The sequence below is a fragment of the Halichoeres trimaculatus genome, unplaced genomic scaffold (assembly GCF_033239565.1).
Source record: "Halichoeres trimaculatus isolate MK-OKI-2021-1 unplaced genomic scaffold, fHalTri1.1 fHalTri1_scaffold_10, whole genome shotgun sequence".
Classification (NCBI taxonomy): Eukaryota; Metazoa; Chordata; class Actinopteri; order Labriformes; family Labridae; genus Halichoeres; species Halichoeres trimaculatus.
In genome coordinates this window covers 17,722,555-17,740,343 of record NW_027437187.1, presented here as the reverse complement: position 1 = coordinate 17,740,343, position 17,789 = coordinate 17,722,555, and the positions used below count along the sequence as shown (strand labels likewise).

At 41.2% G+C, this 17,789-nt stretch overlaps 3 protein-coding genes across 8 annotated transcripts in view; 1 reads left to right on the top strand and 2 right to left on the bottom strand.

Annotated features, from left to right (window-relative positions):
• LOC141796916 (DENN domain-containing protein 2A) overlaps nucleotides 1–7,495 on the bottom strand; it is a 39,249-nt gene extending 31,754 nt beyond the window's left edge. Inside the window, exon 1 of the mRNA XM_074678248.1 lies at nucleotides 7,096–7,495. The gene's annotated coding sequence lies outside the window, so the exon portion shown is untranslated. The remainder of the gene's footprint in view (nucleotides 1–7,095) is intronic.
• Nucleotides 7,496–9,937: 2,442 nt separating this feature from the next.
• On the top strand, nucleotides 9,938–14,684 carry adck2 (aarF domain containing kinase 2). 2 transcript variants are annotated; one of them, XM_074677584.1, is made up of 9 exons: nucleotides 9,938–10,116; nucleotides 10,209–11,226; nucleotides 11,309–11,455; nucleotides 11,577–11,705; nucleotides 11,880–11,975; nucleotides 12,112–12,390; nucleotides 13,048–13,176; nucleotides 13,412–13,465; nucleotides 13,844–14,684. In XM_074677584.1, the coding sequence occupies exons 2-9, from the start codon at nucleotides 10,345–10,347 to the stop codon at nucleotides 13,982–13,984; spliced, it is 1,857 nt and encodes a 618-aa protein (XP_074533685.1). In that variant the 5' UTR covers nucleotides 9,938–10,116; nucleotides 10,209–10,344; the 3' UTR covers nucleotides 13,985–14,684. The 2 variants fall into 2 exon arrangements, with proteins under 2 accessions (XP_074533685.1, XP_074533686.1); XM_074677585.1 differs by lacking the exon at nucleotides 9,938–10,116 and having other exon boundaries at nucleotides 10,478–10,605; nucleotides 10,733–11,226.
• A 127-nt stretch (nucleotides 14,685–14,811) lies between these two features.
• Nucleotides 14,812–17,789, bottom strand: part of srpk2 (SRSF protein kinase 2) — an 84,440-nt gene continuing 81,462 nt past the window's right edge. For all 5 annotated transcript variants that reach the window (XM_074677583.1, XM_074677579.1, XM_074677580.1 and 2 more), the window contains one exon: nucleotides 14,812–17,142. In XM_074677583.1, the coding sequence (XP_074533684.1) occupies nucleotides 16,958–17,142 (185 nt within the window). In that variant the 3' untranslated portion in view covers nucleotides 14,812–16,957. The remainder of the gene's footprint in view (nucleotides 17,143–17,789) is intronic.

The following is a 17,789-nucleotide window of genomic DNA, read 5'->3' as shown; positions in this document are numbered from 1 at the left end:
TTAAAGGTGGATCCAATGAAAAGGTCATGGTAAGCTGCCAGATGCCTCTGATACCCAGTGTGATGGTATGCATTATCTATGCATTTATGTATCTTTATGTGTTGTTTTGACTCCTGAAAGGACAGGGTTGTATGTATTATCCATGCATGTGTGTTTGAGAGTGAGGCCCATTTTCCACCATGGCTTAAATCCATGGTCATCTACCATCAGCACAGAGAATCCCCCCCATCCCCATAGCTTTGAAACAAGAGGAATTCTTTCACCATCACCACAGGACACATTCTTTCTGAGGTTGTCTCTGTGGCAACAACAGCAGCTTGGGGATGGCAGGAGATTGACCCGGTGGGGTCTTAAAGTTGCAGGCCGACCTGCAGAGTGCCTGTCAAAAGCAAGTTCCTGTAAGAGGAGGGGTGAAGGGGCTGTAACCTCCTAAAGCCCTGCTGTCACTCCACTGGGCAGAGAAGAATAGAGAGGACAGATGTCACAGGCTGCAACCACTACCACACACAAACATATGCTAACACAAACACAAGCACATGTTAAAAACTGTTGGGTATCAGTCTGCATCTACAAGTGCTTTAATGTACATCAACAACTTTCTTTCAAGTGTGGACTTTGAACAAAAGCATATAAATCTGACCCACTGGGCACGTTTTCAGCTCAGCATTTTTTCACAAAACCCCAGCATGGAGGTACAGTCTTCACAGCTGGCAACCCAAGCTCAATGTTGACCCTCAGCCTGTTGCCTCATGTCATTTCCTGGCTCAACTGAATGAAGGAAAAAAAAGCCTCCAAATATGTCCTTAAAGAGACAGACCAAAGAGTGCAGAAATGTAAATATTCTGTATAATCAAGTGATCAGATTCTAGATTGGGGCACAACCTCTCATCAGTGAAGCAGCAATGGCCTAGGTATTGTTCAACATTTGTCAAGTTTTACCATTAAAAATGTGCATCAGTACAATTTTTTTGCACATAAAAACAAGCTAATGCCAGTCCTTCTGGTTTATGCTCAGTCTATATGGACTTGGCTTTGTAACTGGAGGGTTGCTGGTTCAAGTCCCTGCATGGACCAAGATTGGGAATCAGGCTGAGCACTGTCAATATGTCATTGAGCAAGGCACCATACCCCCTAACAAGATATGGGTACCAAGTTAGGTACTTTTTTAGGTACCAACCGAATTCTGTCAAAAGTACTGGGTACGGATTCATGAAAAATCCAAAGGTGCCATATTTAGGTACCTAAATGCATCCTTGTGACTGTGGGGGAGAGGAAGAGTAGGCGATTTTCCATGCTGGACACGTAGCATTGTAAGGTTACATATTGAAGAATAAATATGTTTAATTGAAAAAAAAACAAACTGATAATTTTTACAACATACATACAAAAATGTACTGAAAATTGGTACCACTGTGTAGAACCGATACTGATTGCCAGGGACAGGGCATCAGTACCATATTGTTTTAAATGTGAAAGTACCCATCCCTACCCCTAACTGTTCAGTGATGTATGTTGCTTTAGACAAAAGTGTCTGCTAAGTGAAATTGTAAACAGTAAAACACCGTCAGGTGGTAAACTGTAAAGTCGGTAAGATGGTAAATTTTGGTGCTCCATGGTGGCTTCCTACAGTATTTATCATAATATGCATATGTTTCTTTTCTTTATTTACAATATAGCACAACATGGTGATGTAAATGAAAAAAAAAAATTTTTGTCTTGTTTGTTCTATGGTTAGGATCATGGACTGTATGACAAATGGACATCGTCTCCCGTCCCCTGTCTGTTTCTGAAACAGAGTTTTGAAGGAAACTGTAAGTGGGAACCATACTGGAAATGAGGCGGCTATAAAGCCCCTGTGTGTCAATCAGCTGAGCTGTGCCTCTGATTGGGCAAATTCATCACTTTAATATCTTTTAAACTGCAGCTAGCTTGAGTTAGTGTGTGCTGTAGAGAAATTAGCGATTCAGAGGGGGAGACATTTTTGTATCAGGCTGTAAACTTATTTAGTTCTGCTGTGAAAATGCCTTTTTTTCCTGCTTAGTTTGTATGAGGCTTCTCATGTTTCCAGAGCCAGCTCCAAGCAGACATGTAAGCACCTCTGCATTGCCTCATGTTTTTAGACTGTAGCTTGCTCCTTGGTTATGTGCATGTTTTGAAATGACAGTGTATTAAATTCATACTGGACTATCTGTTTCTATGCAGCCAAAGCCAACATCAGGGCTAGCCTTAGCTACATGGCTAAGGCTACTTTAGCCTCGTCAACAGTGCCAGTCTGTCTGTTTTACACTTGATACAATCGAACTGTTTACATTGGCAAAGCCACTTTTGGATCCCTATGTCACTCCAGAAATACAGCGGTGAGGACAGCAGCCTCTACAGACAGGGGCTCACTGCAGTAGATTTAATAAAGCCCATTCCAAGCCATCATGAACAAACCGATGTAAACTCACTGAGAAGTATTTTCATCTTGAAATAAAACATGAATTCTGTAAGATTTCACATTCCATCAATTTGTAGGAAGATCTCGATATCTGCACACAAAGTTGCAGAATGGTACACTCCTATACATGTGCTTACTGACAAAAAAAATATGATATGTTCTTCAGTTCAGTTCTGTGTATATCATTTGCAGGCACTAAATGGTCAATACATTGGGTGGCAGGATATAAAACAGGCACCTAATGCTCATCTTCCCCCAAATCTAAACCAGAGTGTCAGTGTGGCTCTAAACTCTTTTCCTGTGTGAGCATGTGCTCTCCTGTGACTCATACCAATCATCAAGACTGATTTCTCCACTGCAGCAAGCTTCATAGAGGAAAAAAAAATTGAGGCTGATTCAGTTGTGAGCGATGACAGCCTTGTCACGATACTAAACATCTGGTGTTGGAGTTTTCTGGGCAGTTTTCCTCTGGACAAAGCATGCATACTAATAAAAAAGTATCACTCACCAAGTAGATTTAGGACTTCATGTGTTGCATGTTTTGCAGATTAGCTGGTGAGTAAGCTAGCCCTTATGAGTCAGAGAGAGTTAAAAGAAAGACATTTATGGGGAATGCTATGAGTATGAATGTGTCAATATTTTGGAATGAAAAGTAAGAAAACTGGAGGAAGAGAGAAAAACAAGAAATTAGAAAAAGATGCTCTGAGTGTAAATGAGAGCGTGTTTGAGGGTAAAATGAATCACACAGAGAGGATGACTGAGTGTGAGAATATCCAGAGTGATGCACCAAAGGTCACACATACCCCCTCTTCCGCCACATTGCACATTGTCTTGCGCAGCAGTCATGCAGACAGTTAGCCTCAGCCCCGGACGCAGGATGTAAACAACTGACCCAATCTGACAGACCATTATGTGTGTGATAGCAATGCTGGTAACCCACACACACACACAATGGCTCCACACCAGAGCTTCTTTACAAGATAGCAGCCCACTTATTACAACCTTGCTGACTTGCAGACAGACAGTCCCTGTCTCTTTATCACCAGCTCTATAAACCCTCTCCTCACAGAGCCAGAGAGTCAGCCAGTCTCAATTCAATAAACTCTCAGCCTCACCCAGTCAAGTAAATACAACCTGAGGAAAGACAGAGACAGGAGGCAGAGGAATGTTGATTCATGGTCAGTAAAACTCCTAATAACTTGCTGAAGCTTTTCATTTATGCCAACTTGAAAATAACACTGAGTTTAAGAGGCAGTAAATAAAACTTAAGTCTTCAGCTGGGATTAAAATAAACACTTTTCGAACATTGCATGTTTCAGAGATCTCTGTTTTGGGGTTTAATGATTGCCAAGCAAGCTTCAGAGATGGGTTATGTTGGCTGATTGATAACCATCTCTTTGGGGTCACTGCCTATTGGACACAGAGGACATTGCTGATGAACTGTGGTATGACGTGTAACAAGGCAGCATTTGGCTCAAATTAAGGAAACCTGAACACACAGATAAACAGCACACACTTTAAGACGTCCTGTGGTATTTAAACAGTGACGTTTACACGATACAAAGAGCCAATACTGAGCATCCAAAACGGACAAAGAATAAAACTACTATTTCTATATTGAATAATTGTAGATGACATGAGTGCTTTCATTTTTTGCATGGCCAACACACAAAGTACACAAAAGGTCTCTTACAATAATACAAGCAATAAAGAAGCTAAGATAACTTCTGTCCTCTGAAAGGTACATCAGATAAAACCAACTTCAACATGTTACTGCTTCCTGTCTAGGTTTTTTTTAGGGGTGGGTATTGATAAGATTTTATCAATACCAATGCTCTTATCAATTATGCTGAACCATCCAATTCTTTATGAATTCCCTTATCAATTCCTCTTGTGAATTTTATCTGTAAAAAAGTAGCTGTACGGGTTTTCTAGGTCAACAACAGTAAATTTAGTTTATAAGTGAATAAATATGAAATTGGTCACTGGATCTGGATATCTCTGGACGTAAATATACAGAAATGAGTAAAAATAGTCTTTTATGTGATGTCAATGTAGTGTTTTGTAATATATTATTGACTGAAGTAGGCCATCTAGTATCTCCAAGTGGTTAAAGCATTATTTTAAGTTGTTTGGAACCTTGCCATAGTAATGAAGCCAACCATGAGCTTGCACCTAACTTTTATTTTATTTTCCTGTGAGTATTTTGACATTTGGGGTTTTCAGTATTTCTTGCAAAGAGTAACAGTGATATGTGCTGAAAGTTGAAATTCAATTCTGAAGCCAAAGTTACACAGATGTATGCTAACCGCTAGCATACCAGTAGTTTTCCATATATGCTAGCACCAAGCTAGCGCCATTTTGTTTATTGTAGATTTATAACATGTTGACTGTAGTGAATGGGAATCTCCTGTGAGAGAGTACTGTACATTTTATAGTGAGTCCAGTTCTTCAGTAAAACTTCAAAATAAAAATCCTGAATCAAAGTTTTATTGGTAAAGTATTATCATCTGCTAAGCTAAGATAGCCGCGGCAGACTAGTGGACATAAGGTTCTGCAGCTCTGCATAGTGTAAAGAATTGATAAGGGAATCGTTAAGCACAAAGGCTAATGATATTGATGGATTGAACCATCTCTGATCGATTCTCAACAGGAATTGATTTTTGATTCCCATCCCTATTTACAATGGTTAAAAATCCTGCTTTAAGCAAAAAAAAGCCTTTCACTGATGTAAAAAAAAAAAGAAAAAACCTGACAACTGGTTTAAGCTATAACTAACTCTTCACTCTGTCCTTACACAGCACTGTTAGCCAGATTATAAATGCACTCACTAGCTTCCGCAAAAAATGTTACACCCCCTTTAATGGGCAGTACTGAATCCATTTACTGCAATCAACGTGTCAAACCCCGAACTGTGAAGCAAGGCTTTGCATGTAGAACAGATGATACTGTTTGCATCAAATGTCAGTTTGTCACAGAAATTGATATTACTGCCTAAGCTGAAAAGATCTACACATTATGTGTTGTTTAGCTGTTTACAGAATGATCAAGTTATGTCTCTTTAAGCAAAAGGTTAAGAGAAGTACAGTAAAACAGATTATTGTTCCCTACAGTTTACAATATGGTCGGCTGAGATGGGAGATAGGAAACGTTGCCTCTAAAAATTTCATAAAAATGTTTCCGGGCACTAAGAAAACATCAGAAAAACTTTATGAGTTATTAATATTTTCCAGATGTTTTGAAGGCCTTAAGGGTGTATCCTGCAAAATAATACAAAAACAATTTTGATTGTTCATAACAAAACTCCACATGGTGCACACACTAGTCATAATCTTAAACGATTGTTTGTCAGTTCAGAGTTTGAATCATTATCCTCATAAACCTCTTGAAACAGTATTTTGTCATTACCAAAGATTCATGACAAAGTGTTTTGTTTTCAGGTACTGTCATTGTTGATAAGTCGTCATTACTGCTTGTTTTTATGCTTTGAGTCAATCACACTCTTAAAATCTGTTGGTTGTTTTTTATTCATTTTCTCACAAGCTGATAAAGACTGTAAAAACTTGTTTTGTATCAGTCTCTTCAGCCACAGTGGCAGTCAATGTTTGTGCTAATTGTCCAATTTGTGTGAAGCTCCAAACAAACTGCATTTACTGCAAATTTGAAAAACCACTTCTTCCTGTTGATTGGTGTCTTAGGCCACAAGGGCATAAAAAGTTAAACTGTCTTAAACCTTTAAAGGCTGAAACAGTCTTTTTTTCTGAGAAAGTCATTCTGCCTCTCATTCATTTAACGTGTCAGAGTTTTTCTCCTAATTTTTTTCTGATACACTATTTTCTGATACACATTGGAAGCTTGAGATGTGGGGTCTTGGTACTGCATAAAAGGCTATTCCCAATCTTTGGAAAGTTGACTTTTCAGAGCCACCTGGGGCTGGACTCCTCTCCTCCCTGGGGAGGTTTTACCCTGGCCTGCCAACTCACAACAATACAGTCCCTGGACCTCTGCTTGAAGAGGTGTCTTTGTTCACGGTGAGGAATGCTCATCTGACTTATCCTCTCCTCTTTTCTCTTTTCCCCGCTCAGAAAGCTGGTCTGGAATGTGATGGTTTGACTGTAATCTAAATGGTCACCAAACCATCCATCCTACACTTTGTTTTCATTTTGTAAGCAGATGAGAGCTGACAGCCATTCAGTGTGTGTATGTGTGTGATAGAGAGAGCGTGTGTGTGTGCTCACGTGTGCTCAGATAAGTGAGTCTCTTGTGGGCAGCAGTAATGGACTTAGTGCAGACAGTTTGAGACCGGCTACTTGAGCAACACTTTAGCATACTTTAACTGGAGCCAGGGCAGTCCACAATGAAATACGACTCAAATAAACACAGACAAAACCACATCCATGACCATGTTGCTTTAAACAAGCAACAGATGGGCATTCTGTACATGGACACATCAACTTGCACACAGACACAATCACACACAGATGTAAATTTGGCTGAATACAATGAAAAAGCCTAAGTAGATGCACATGCATCAAGACAGATCCTCAAAATGAAGATCACTTGTTGTTTCAAGTTTGAAAATAAATCAGTTTAACCTTTGTGTGTTCAATAAGCTGTAAAACAACAACATTTAAAAAGTATTAAACACAGGTTACCTTCCTGAGCTTGGTGAGCCCTGATGATGTGCTCCTGGAGTAGTTTCTCATTTTGTGTAACCTGATCCCACAGAAGACAGCATCCACTTGCATGGTTTCTTTCCTTCAGGGTAGTTCTTCTTTCACCCCTCTCTCGTTCCCTTCCACAGTTTGCACTCCCCTACCCCTGCCTCCAACTTCTCTCACTTTGCATAGCCCCTGCCTGTGCCTCCCACACAGAGAAAGACACGGCTCCACAAGCGCACGAAAAAAGGTTTAAAAAAGACAGAAAAGTCAGGGAAATCCCTCCTCCAGTCCAGCCTCGAGGCTAAAATGTTTACGGCTCACTCTCTACCCTCAGACACGCTCACTCATTCAGACTCCTATCTCTCACTGACGCTGGCGGCTCCTTCTCCCTCCTCTCTCCCCTCCTCAAACTTTTCCCACCCCCCTCCTTCCTTCTCTCTCTCCTCCCTCTCCATTTTCCATCATCACCCCCCTCCCTGACCACCACAACCCCCCACCGCTGAACTAATCTGCAGCTGGCCAGGGAGATTGGAGCCCTAGTTGCTGTGGAAACCGTGTGTCCTGTTGAAAAAAAAATTAAAGGGGAATGGAGCAGGAAGGGGCAATGCTGAGCACAACTGAACACATAAATAAAACCCTCCTTTGGGAGCCAATTAAAGAGCCTAAAGTCCCCTTCTTCCGTCTCAGTGAGGGGACAGCATGTTCATCTATTTTATCTCTGAAACATGTCATTTACTTGTTGACCTGTTCTGGGCAAAAACAGCAACAAGTGCTGTGGAAGCACCAGTGCAGTGTGTGCTGAATGCTGAGCACCAGATGCAGAGTTATGGAGCTGCAGAGACACTCAGTGCCTGTGTTGGAAGAAAGAGGGAAAATAGAAGAGGGAGAGCAGGAAACTAGACTGGACTTGCATACTGATGTTGACCAGTCAAATTAATCATTAACCTATTTAACCTCACCACAGGTCTTAATGGGCAAGATCATTTTTACACATTATGTATGTTTTGTAACTACTAAACATCTCTGAATTATCTATACTCAATACCTACTGTAACTGAGCAAGATTTCTTTTAACCCAGAATGATTGTGTAGCATGCAATAGTAGAAGTAGTTTGTTATTTTGAAATATCCGTCTTTAATTACTTATAACCTCACATAAAAGCAGAGGATACGTGCATAAACAAAATATTCTCATTGTCATTGTATCTTCTGTATATAAGGGCAGGGCTGCATCGTTTCAATGGTTAGCCTACATAAAATGTATAACAGCTTTACCTCAGCACAGCAACTATCCTGCTGACCTCTGAACCCAAGCCCCGACTACTTCTTTGAAATTCAGCAGAGGTCTGAAAGGCCTGGCTTGTCCATCAATGGTCAACAGAGTGAGAGGCGGGGGCTAGTAACATCTGTTTGGCGTTTATCCCACCTTATTGTGTTGCTGAATCCTCAGTTAGGCCCACAGCTGGGATCCTAGGAGCAGGCTGAGACCAGTGTCCAGGGGATCCTCACCATGACTGGGAACATAGCTGCAATAAGTTCTCAGCTTCAGCGGTGCTTGGTGGGCTGTTTGCATCACCTATGGTTTAAGCAGAGGAAATGACAATGAAATCAAACCCAGGGAGTGTTTTGTTTCCTGCCTCCTCCTTTCCTTTATGAGCCAGAAACAAATTTTAACAGCTGTACATATACAGCAATAACAGAGCAGCTCTGAAGTCACTTCTTAGGAAAACAGACAGCATCCTATCAGGAAACAGTTTAAAGTGCCGCCTCCATTTATGTCAAGAGTGTATTCTGAAACTTTTCTATGCCTGTCACTACTTATCAACAGCCAGTTAGCGTATAGGTGTTTAATTTCCTGCAGCTTCACAGCCAAACTGCTGTACTAATGCCACCCCATTTTAGTAAACCACCTAGAGCTGAGAAGATTTAAATGATAAATCAGTTCTGTCAAAGAAAATCAAGTCTGTTCCTCCTGTTTTTGCAGGATAATGCATTGTTTGATACATAATATATGAAAAATGCCCAAAGTTTCTCCAGTATGGTAGTCTATTATATTATTATTATTATTAGCTATATTACATACAGTCTATAATTAGAGCTTGTCAAACGGGGCAACAGTGTGCATTGTTTTATTAAACATCACAATAAATATCATCGGTGTATCCCAATATGAGACACGTAACTTTTAGAACCTTAGGCATTTTGGGATTGTGATTGAAAATTTAAGACACGAATAACTTTTTTCATAAACTGCTCAAGTAAGAGTACTCATCTGTACTTGACCAAATAAGAAATACTACTTTCCCGAAATAACATCAAGTCTAAACAGGGTTAAGCTGCTATGGGTTACATTAAAATGACTGCTTTCAGAGAGTCTTAACAAAAATGATCATTTAATTACTTTTAGTTGAGCCAGACTTGCCTTTTAACGTATCCTCAATTGACAGACATCGTGTGAAAATCGATATTTGTCAAATTTGACCTTCTTCCCTCGAGGAATAACGGAAGAGCGCGACGAAAATATGTGATATGTCTCCATCTGTAGGGCATTTGACACTTCTGCACTTTTCAAATGAAAAGTGACGATAATGTACGTTTATGTCAAATGCTTACATGCCAGTTTAACGGCATCAAAAGCAAGTAAGAATTCAACTGTAACTTGTGTATATAAACTTATTATAAATTCTATAGTTGAAATAAACCCTACAGCAAGAATAAGCCAAAGTTAATTACTAAAAACCGTCTCTTTTTAACGACTAACCGACTGTTTGTCCCCCAGTTTAGGAGCATACGTCTTTAATTCTGTTCCACGTGACTATGCGTGTTACGTCATACCAGGAAGTCAAGCCGTTGTCATTCCAATGTTTTCGTGGAGTGTTTTCAATGCCAATGGATGGTACCTTGTAGAGCAACTTCAGTTTAACCATGAAATACCTCAGGTCTCGTCAGTGGGAAGACACTTTTATTCTGCATTCCAGTGATCAAAAGCAACAGTAACAATTACTGACACTGATGGTAAAGTAACGGCATGATTTCATAGCAGAAAATGTTTTTGTAGCGGATGTTTTTAAGTCGGATCAACCCAGGTTGCCTTTTTTTCTCCTAAGGTTAAACTTGCAAAATCTCGTGGATGACCACACTTGTTTGAGTTTGAGGAGTCACGCTTCACCGTTGCTTTTGCAGAACAAGAAGAGCACATATGGACCACTTCAGCTCCTACACTGAGCTAACAGACATTTTTTCATGATGACAGTGATGGCCTTTGGAGCAAGAGTAGTCCTTAACCTGAGGTACACTATCAAGAGTGCAAGCTTCTTTACCAGAACCACACTCATCCAAAACTCTAGGAGATTTTTGAATAAAAGGGGGCAGATTTTAACCCAGGTACCAAAAGTCACATTGCTATGTTTAGGAGCAGTCAATGCTTCATGCAGTGCAGCAAGATGCCAAGAAGCAGTTCTTCCATCTCAATCCACGGAAAGGAAGTCTGTAGCCAGAGTCCAGGTGCACAAAGTTATATTTTTCCTTCGTCTTAGCCTGCGTGCATTGGTGCTGCTACTTAAATTTGGTCCACTTCTTCTACTTTCTCCCTTGACTTTGGTGTCTGCTCGCTGGGCCTCCCACTGGTTAGATGCTCTGCTGTGGGTGACTGAAACATCTGGTCCCACTTTCATCAAGCTGGGACAGTGGGCCAGCACCAGGCGAGACATCTTCTCCCAAGAGTTTTGTGAAAGATTTTCCAAGCTCCACGTGAAGGTGCACCCTCATCCCTGGGCCCATACCAAGCAGTGTCTCCGGAGGGCATTTGGGGAAGGCTGGAGGAGGGTGTTAGTGTTTGAAAGCAAAGAGCCTGTGGGTTCAGGATGTGTGGCGCAGGTGTACAGAGGCTGGGCCAAGGCAGACCAGGTGGAGGACCCAGCCTTCCAGTCGCTGGTTGAGCAGATGGAGAAAGAAGACCTGCTGGAAGCCTGGGAGATCCCTGGTCTGAAAGGAGTGGTGAGGTCTCTGCGACAGCTTTGGAGTGGGAGCAAGGAGGAAGAGGGCTATGAAGAGAGAAGTCACCCAGAAAAGTGGCATGAGGAGGGAAGTGCAGAGAAAGAGCATCTGATACCTGTGGCTATTAAGGTGTGTGGGAATAAACACAAGGTTGGTGTCTCATATCTTAAAACTGTCATCAAATATGAATAACTGTTTCTGGTGTATGCAGGTGGTGCATCCAGGGGTCAGGAGACAGGTGGAAATTGACTTACTCTTGATGAAAGCAGGCAGCTGGCTCCTGCAATGCCTGCCTGGACTCAAGTGGCTCAGCTTGTGTGAGATAGTAGATGAGTTTGAGAAACTCATGACCAAACAGGTAGGAATGCTCAGCTCTTATAAATGTCCACATTTATCTTTTTGTGACTCACCTTTACAGCTGGAACACAGGGCTTGAAAAGTCCTGTCTTTTCAGTGATCCCACTTTACTTTCATTTCAGATTGATCTACGTTTCGAGGCAAAGAATATTGAGCGTTTCAGGGAGAACTTTCGTGATGTGACTTATGTCAAATTCCCAACTCCATTACGACCATTTGTCACCAGGACCATCTTAGTGGAAACATTTGAGGTAATTACAGAGAAATCAGGTGGGGACACTGATGTTTTGATAGCATGACACAACCATACAATTTTCATCTCATGAAAGAGACACCACCTCTGTCTGATTTCTAAGCATAAGTGAATTTGGTTCTCCATAATGAGGCTGATTTGTTTTCTTGTTTTATGAACATTTTCTGTTCAGGAGAGTGAGCCGATATCCAACTACCTGGGCTCTGAGATTCCTCAGGAGGTGAAGCAGAGGATTGCAAGGATGGGAGTAGACACCATGCTGAAGATGGTGAGACACTCTTTTTTGTTTATTACTCATTTGAATGGATGTATGTCAGTGAGTTGTGACAGTGAATAGTTATGCTTCAGGCGATACTGTTCATTTGATCTTTTCTGTTCTGACATTGTCTCTGTCCTTCCTAAAGGTTTTTATTGATAACTTTGTCCATGGTGATCTCCATCCTGGGAACATCCTAGTCCAGCATGTGGGACCTCTTCCTGGCTCCGGTGACAGTATAGGCACAGCAGGGGAGGCCCATGGTAAGACCACCCTCACGGATTTGTGGGACACAGTGGTGGTCAGCATCAGACCAGAGCCGTATCCTCTCCAGTTGGTGCTGCTGGATGCTGGTATCGTAGCTCAGCTCAGTGACCACGATCTTGCAAACTTCAAGGCAGTCTTCACAGCTGTGGTTCTACGACAGGTGAGGAGGGGAGGGGCACCAAATCCACTGTCTGAAGTACTTAACGTTAACTTAGCCTATGTCCACAGGTAGCTGGGTATCTAGGAAACTGCATATATTTTTATGTGTTTACACCTGTCATCCACACGAAACCACAAACAATGTTTTCTGAAAACTCCAGCCAAAGTGAAGATTTTGGAAAACTAGGGTTTCATGGTTTCGTGTGAACGCCAGTAAACAGATTTTACAACTGAAGACAGGGGCTCATTCTGATTGGCTGGCATGGGTTTTACATCAGGAAAAGTGGTACCCATTATGAGTTTGGCATGCTTCGAGCCACACTTACTGGCAGATTTACCCGCTGTGTGTGGACGAAAGTATTGTTTTAAAAACACAAGGGAAGGGATACTCGTTTTTGAAAATACCCGGCTACGTCTGGACATGGCCTTTATCTGAAGGTTTGTGTTGTTAGAGATGTGTCACCTGGTCTTGGTCAAGACACTCTAAATGAGATTGTATTTTGTGTTATTGAACCTTTTTAAAGTGTTTTACAATTATAAATGACAACAAGAAAACCCTTTAGAAACCCAAGTACAATGAAAGAAAGTCATAACTAGTTTTCCACTTGTTAAAGCACACCCAGTCTTAGTTTCCTCTGGATTTGATTTCCTTGCTCAGGGTGAACGTGTTGCAGAGTTGATCCTGAATCATGCTCGGGCTAACGACTGCAAAGACGTTCCACAGTTTAAGAGGGAGATGGCCAAGCTGGTGGATCACGCTCTAAGTAACCCTCTGTCACTGGGAAAGGTACGGCTTGAGATAGATATGTCAGATTCTATAAGATAAGAAACCTTACAGACAGAACAATGAACCAAATTACTTGTGCACCACTTTTAGGTTTACCTTAGAAATGGCAATTCTACAGCGCAACAATCGAACAGCAGGATTATTGAAGCAACTTTAATGACTGCTCAAAGGGTTGATTAATTCAAGGTAATCATGCAATTATTAATGCTGTGATTTTCTGTTTTTGCATTTATAGATCCAAGTGGGTGACCTGCTCTCCAGAGTTTTTGGTCTTCTCATCAAACACAAGGTAGAGAAACACGGATGTTGCTTTGAAAAAGTTGTAGTAAAAGTGGAATATTCATTTTTGTTGTAATTATGTCTAAAACACTTTCTACTGTGATTTTCATATGTTAAACAGTTATTTTGTGAGTAATCTCTACTTAGAAATTGGGGTACATCTAAAAATCTGAGGTATAACTAGGCTGAGGTGACTTTACTCAGCCATTCAAAGGATGCACTCTGCTTTGAATGGAATTGAGCATTGAAGATTTATAATACACGTACCTCCCAAGCAGCGCTTATCTCAGTCTTGATTTTAAGTCTGGAATGCTAATGAACTGATCATAATTAAAAGAAGCTCTGTGCAACCACAACTTACCCATGTTGTTGTTGCTTGTTATTGTAGGTGAAGCTGGAGAGTAATTTTGCATCCATTGTTTTTGCCATCATGGTGCTGGAGGGTCTTGGCAGGTCCCTGGATCCAAACTTGGACATCCTGGATTTGGCTAAACCGCTGCTGCTAAAGAACTGTGCCTCACTGCTCTGACAATCACACACAGCCTGAATACAGAAAATCACATAGACAGGTGTCTTCAACTGTACATAAGAATACTCTGTACTGTCTACAGATCAGACATACATATGTGTCCTGCAGATCCATCAATAAAATACATCCTCTAATGCCATGATAAAAGTTGTGTAGAAGTTTACAGTGGAAGATTTAGCTTTATGTAGAAGATTCTTACCCCATCACCTCATTACATCAGTGTAGATGCCTCACTTACCTCTCAGTTTTACATTCTTGGTAATTCCACTGTGCCCAGCAGCATCTTGACTTTTATCTCTCTGTCTGGTTGTAGCACAAACAGTTCACTCACCAAACTCAACTCAGAGAGAGTAATCATTCTTTAAAAGAGGCACCACTTGTTTATTGAGTGCTAATGGAATCAGACATGTTGGCAGACACACACACACGACATCAGAGAGCATTTGTAGTGATTTAAGATCTATAAGAAAAACCTGCCAAAATCCCAAATGGATACTCAAAAAGCATATTTACTTTTTAATGACTAATATAGATCTCAGGATGTGTTCTATCGCTCACTTTTCTTATTGCATCTAAGATAATGTTGTCTAACGGACCATGTTTGCTGAAGTGTGTGAATCACTATGTACTGTAACACAAGTTCTTACGCTACATCAACAATGTGAAGCCTTTGGATGATCTAACTCACAACTGACCTTTTCTTTTAAACTGTCAACACCTGAGTGAGAACACTTTTATGATTTTAACATTTGAATAAATGGAGAAATTAATCTATGCTGGCTGGCTTTTTCATGAGTTTGAGCAGAAAATTCACTACATCAAAGGGGAAAGGATCCATTAATTTACAATTTTATTAAATCTGTCAATGAAAAACACAGACAAGAGACGCAGTTCTGTCAATGTCGTCAGGAAGAACAGTCAGCATGGCTGAAAGAGTGAGATCAGGAGGTTTTGGTGCAAAAAAAACTCATCACATACCCTTTATTGCAAAACTGTTGATTATTTTTTTTAATCACCATCTAGGGCCCAGACAGAGCAGCACTATTCAAGTAAGGAGGGAGGGGAGAAGTGACAACTGTGTAAAAAATCTCTCAATAATAAGAATAATTAATTATAATAATAATGACAAAAGAAATAAAAACATCTCTATTAGACAAACACAATCACCTCAGTAGAAGACGAGATTCTGTCACGGTCACAACAACCAGAGAGAAGTTGTTTTCTTTTTTCCTCTTTTTTTAATGAATTAAATAGTTTTTAAAAATATTTCACCATTTACTTATATTCATCTTTTTTCATTTATTGCGAAAAATAGGCAACTGGACTAATTGTGATGATGCGCATTTTCGTGTGTGTCTGTGTTTGTGTGTCTGTGTGAGACAGAAATAGAGATTAAGTGGACAGATCTAGTGGAGCGGCTTGGAGCGTTGGCACGGAGAGCAGCAGCAGTGTGTGGCAATGCGGTACTCTCGTCAGCCACCAGGTGGCACAGTTCAGTCTGAAGATTCCTCCAAGGCCAGAGCTATGACAGCTGAATCAGAGGAAGTCACGTTATGCCAACAGCAGCCTCTGATTTTTGGAATGATGCTTGTGTGTTGAAACTTTGTCCACGGTCGCTTATCTGCATTGCAAGATCTCAGTTCTATGTACAAAGATTTCAAATCCCTGAAGGACATCTACAAAGATGAGTGCAACCTCCGTGTGACCATCCCCCTGTCTGGAGAAGCTCAGGGATCAAAGGGGTCCTCCATAGGGAAAACAAAGGGGAATAGTACCAACTAGATCAGGTAAACGTGACACAGCAGGACTCAACTGAATTGCTCTTGGGATTAGAAGTCAGGAATGATGGACCAAGATTTAGGAATGTCAAAAGCTGAAGAAGAAGAGGAAGGGGTTGAAACGTCCTCACATGGGGCACCAAAATATCCTAACATAATTCTTTCTAACACAAGGTCCAAGAGAGGTGATGAAACAGGAAAGAAACCAGCGAAATGTACAAATAAAATAACGCATCCATTGTCCATTTGTTATATCCGCTCATGCTGATCCATCAGTCCCTCCATGCATTTTAAAAATAGTCTTTAAAGACCAAGCACTCCTCCTCTGGGTTTTATTGATTGTATATTTGTTTTTTTTGCTCATCCTGCACTGTCTCTGTCAGAGTAGTAACTGTCAATGTGGTGCCCCCTGGAGGACTGGCTGACCTCCAGCTCTCTCTGTTGGCCCCCTGGCAGGAGCATGCAGCTCATTTGGGAAAGGTAGGGATGGGTGACCTAAAGGGGAAGAGTGTTGGATTCTTGGGGGAAATAAGGGTGTAAACTTGTAGTCCCATGTGGGTGCTTCTTCCGGAGCAGAGTAAGGGAGGGAAGAAACGGTACATGGTCTGGAAAGAAAGGAGAAGATCCTCTGTAGGCAGATCTGGAGCACAGGCACATGTGCTCATTGTCACCCACAAAAACAAACACTCTTGTCTGTCTATAAGGCCCTGGCTATGTAAAGGTCATGGCAGATGGAGCTCTTGGCTCGTTATTGACTCTTCTTTCTCCTCACTGAAAAGATCCACAGTGGACGGTGGCCCGTGACTGGATCCAAACAGGTTCAAAGGATGAATTAAGGAGGGGAGCGATATGACAGAAGAGGTTGGCTGACATCTTGATGACAGGAGAGAAGAAGAAAGCCCATCTCTATCAGCATCCATCTTTGAATAAACCGATTCTTTTGGCAGACACAGCTACTATGTCAGCATCTCCAAAAGCTTGTCTTTACATTCCTTTAGGGGAAGATGAGGGGCTTCTGTTGATGTGAGTCTACTTAGATAAGCATGTAATGAAGGTGTGAGACAGGGTAGAGAGAATACGTTTGTCTACCCTCTCTCCATGCTGTTGGTCCTGGAGCTACCACCAGAGGGCGAAGTTTGGGCTAACTGTTGGTAGGATGAGGGAGAGGAGGAGGGTGTCTGATTAGCGTTTGTGGCTACGAGTTGATCCAGGGGTGGTTGAGGCATTCACTGGCAGAGGCCCTCTTTTCAGGCACCATCTCCAGCATGGGCAGGAGGAAGTGGGTGAAGTGTCCGGCATCTTCGTGCGACCAGCCGTACTTCTCTACCAGGACGTCAAACAAGGACCAGGGCTTCAGCTTGGTGATGTGCCGCAACTCACCTGCAGGGGGCGAGAAGAAGAGGAGTCAAAAATACCACATGAGCCTGAGGGTAGGTGAAGAATTTAAAGGAATAGTTCACCCAAATAATGTTTGAATTCAAAGGTCCAAAATGGTGATGATCAGTTTCCCCTCTATCCAAACAAATTCCAAGAAATGACCAAAAAGTACAGCAAGATTTAGTCCAACATACTGTACTATCCTAGGGCTGGATTTGTGTTATGGAACTCTATCATTATTCAGAAATATGATCAAGAAAAAAATAAGATTCAAAGAGCCATGTTCTGATGGAAATAGCCACCAGGAAATTATTTTTTTTTCTCCAGTTTGATGTAAAAAGCTGCTAAAGGAGATTTATGAGTTCTAGAAATGTATGTTTTATTTCTGATAAGATTCACAGCATCAGAGAGAAAACAGGAAAGTAATGAGAGGCTTCATTTGGTCTCTGATTTTGGTCATGTCTCAAAGTTTGTTTCAAGAAAATGTATGAAAATGCAGCGTATCATTTTGCTGAAATAATGCCCCAGCCATGCAGACATTGTGGCTTTACTTTTGCTTAACACATTTGAGGTTTTTGCCTTCATGTCTGACTAAAAATGAACTGTATGGTGAAAAAAGCATTGAAACAGCAACATCTTTTTGAGACGTA

Excerpts from the sequence above, each read along its gene's own strand:
- adck2 (XM_074677584.1), top strand. The coding sequence starts at position 10,345 with ATGATGACAGTGATGGCCTTTGGAGCAAGAGTAGTCCTTAACCTGAGG. Across the intron at positions 11,456-11,576 it reads AGAAACTCATGACCAAACAG|ATTGATCTACGTTTCGAGGC; the intron begins GTAGGAATGCTC and ends CTTTCATTTCAG. Across the intron at positions 13,466-13,843 it reads GTCTTCTCATCAAACACAAG|GTGAAGCTGGAGAGTAATTT; the intron begins GTAGAGAAACAC and ends TTGTTATTGTAG.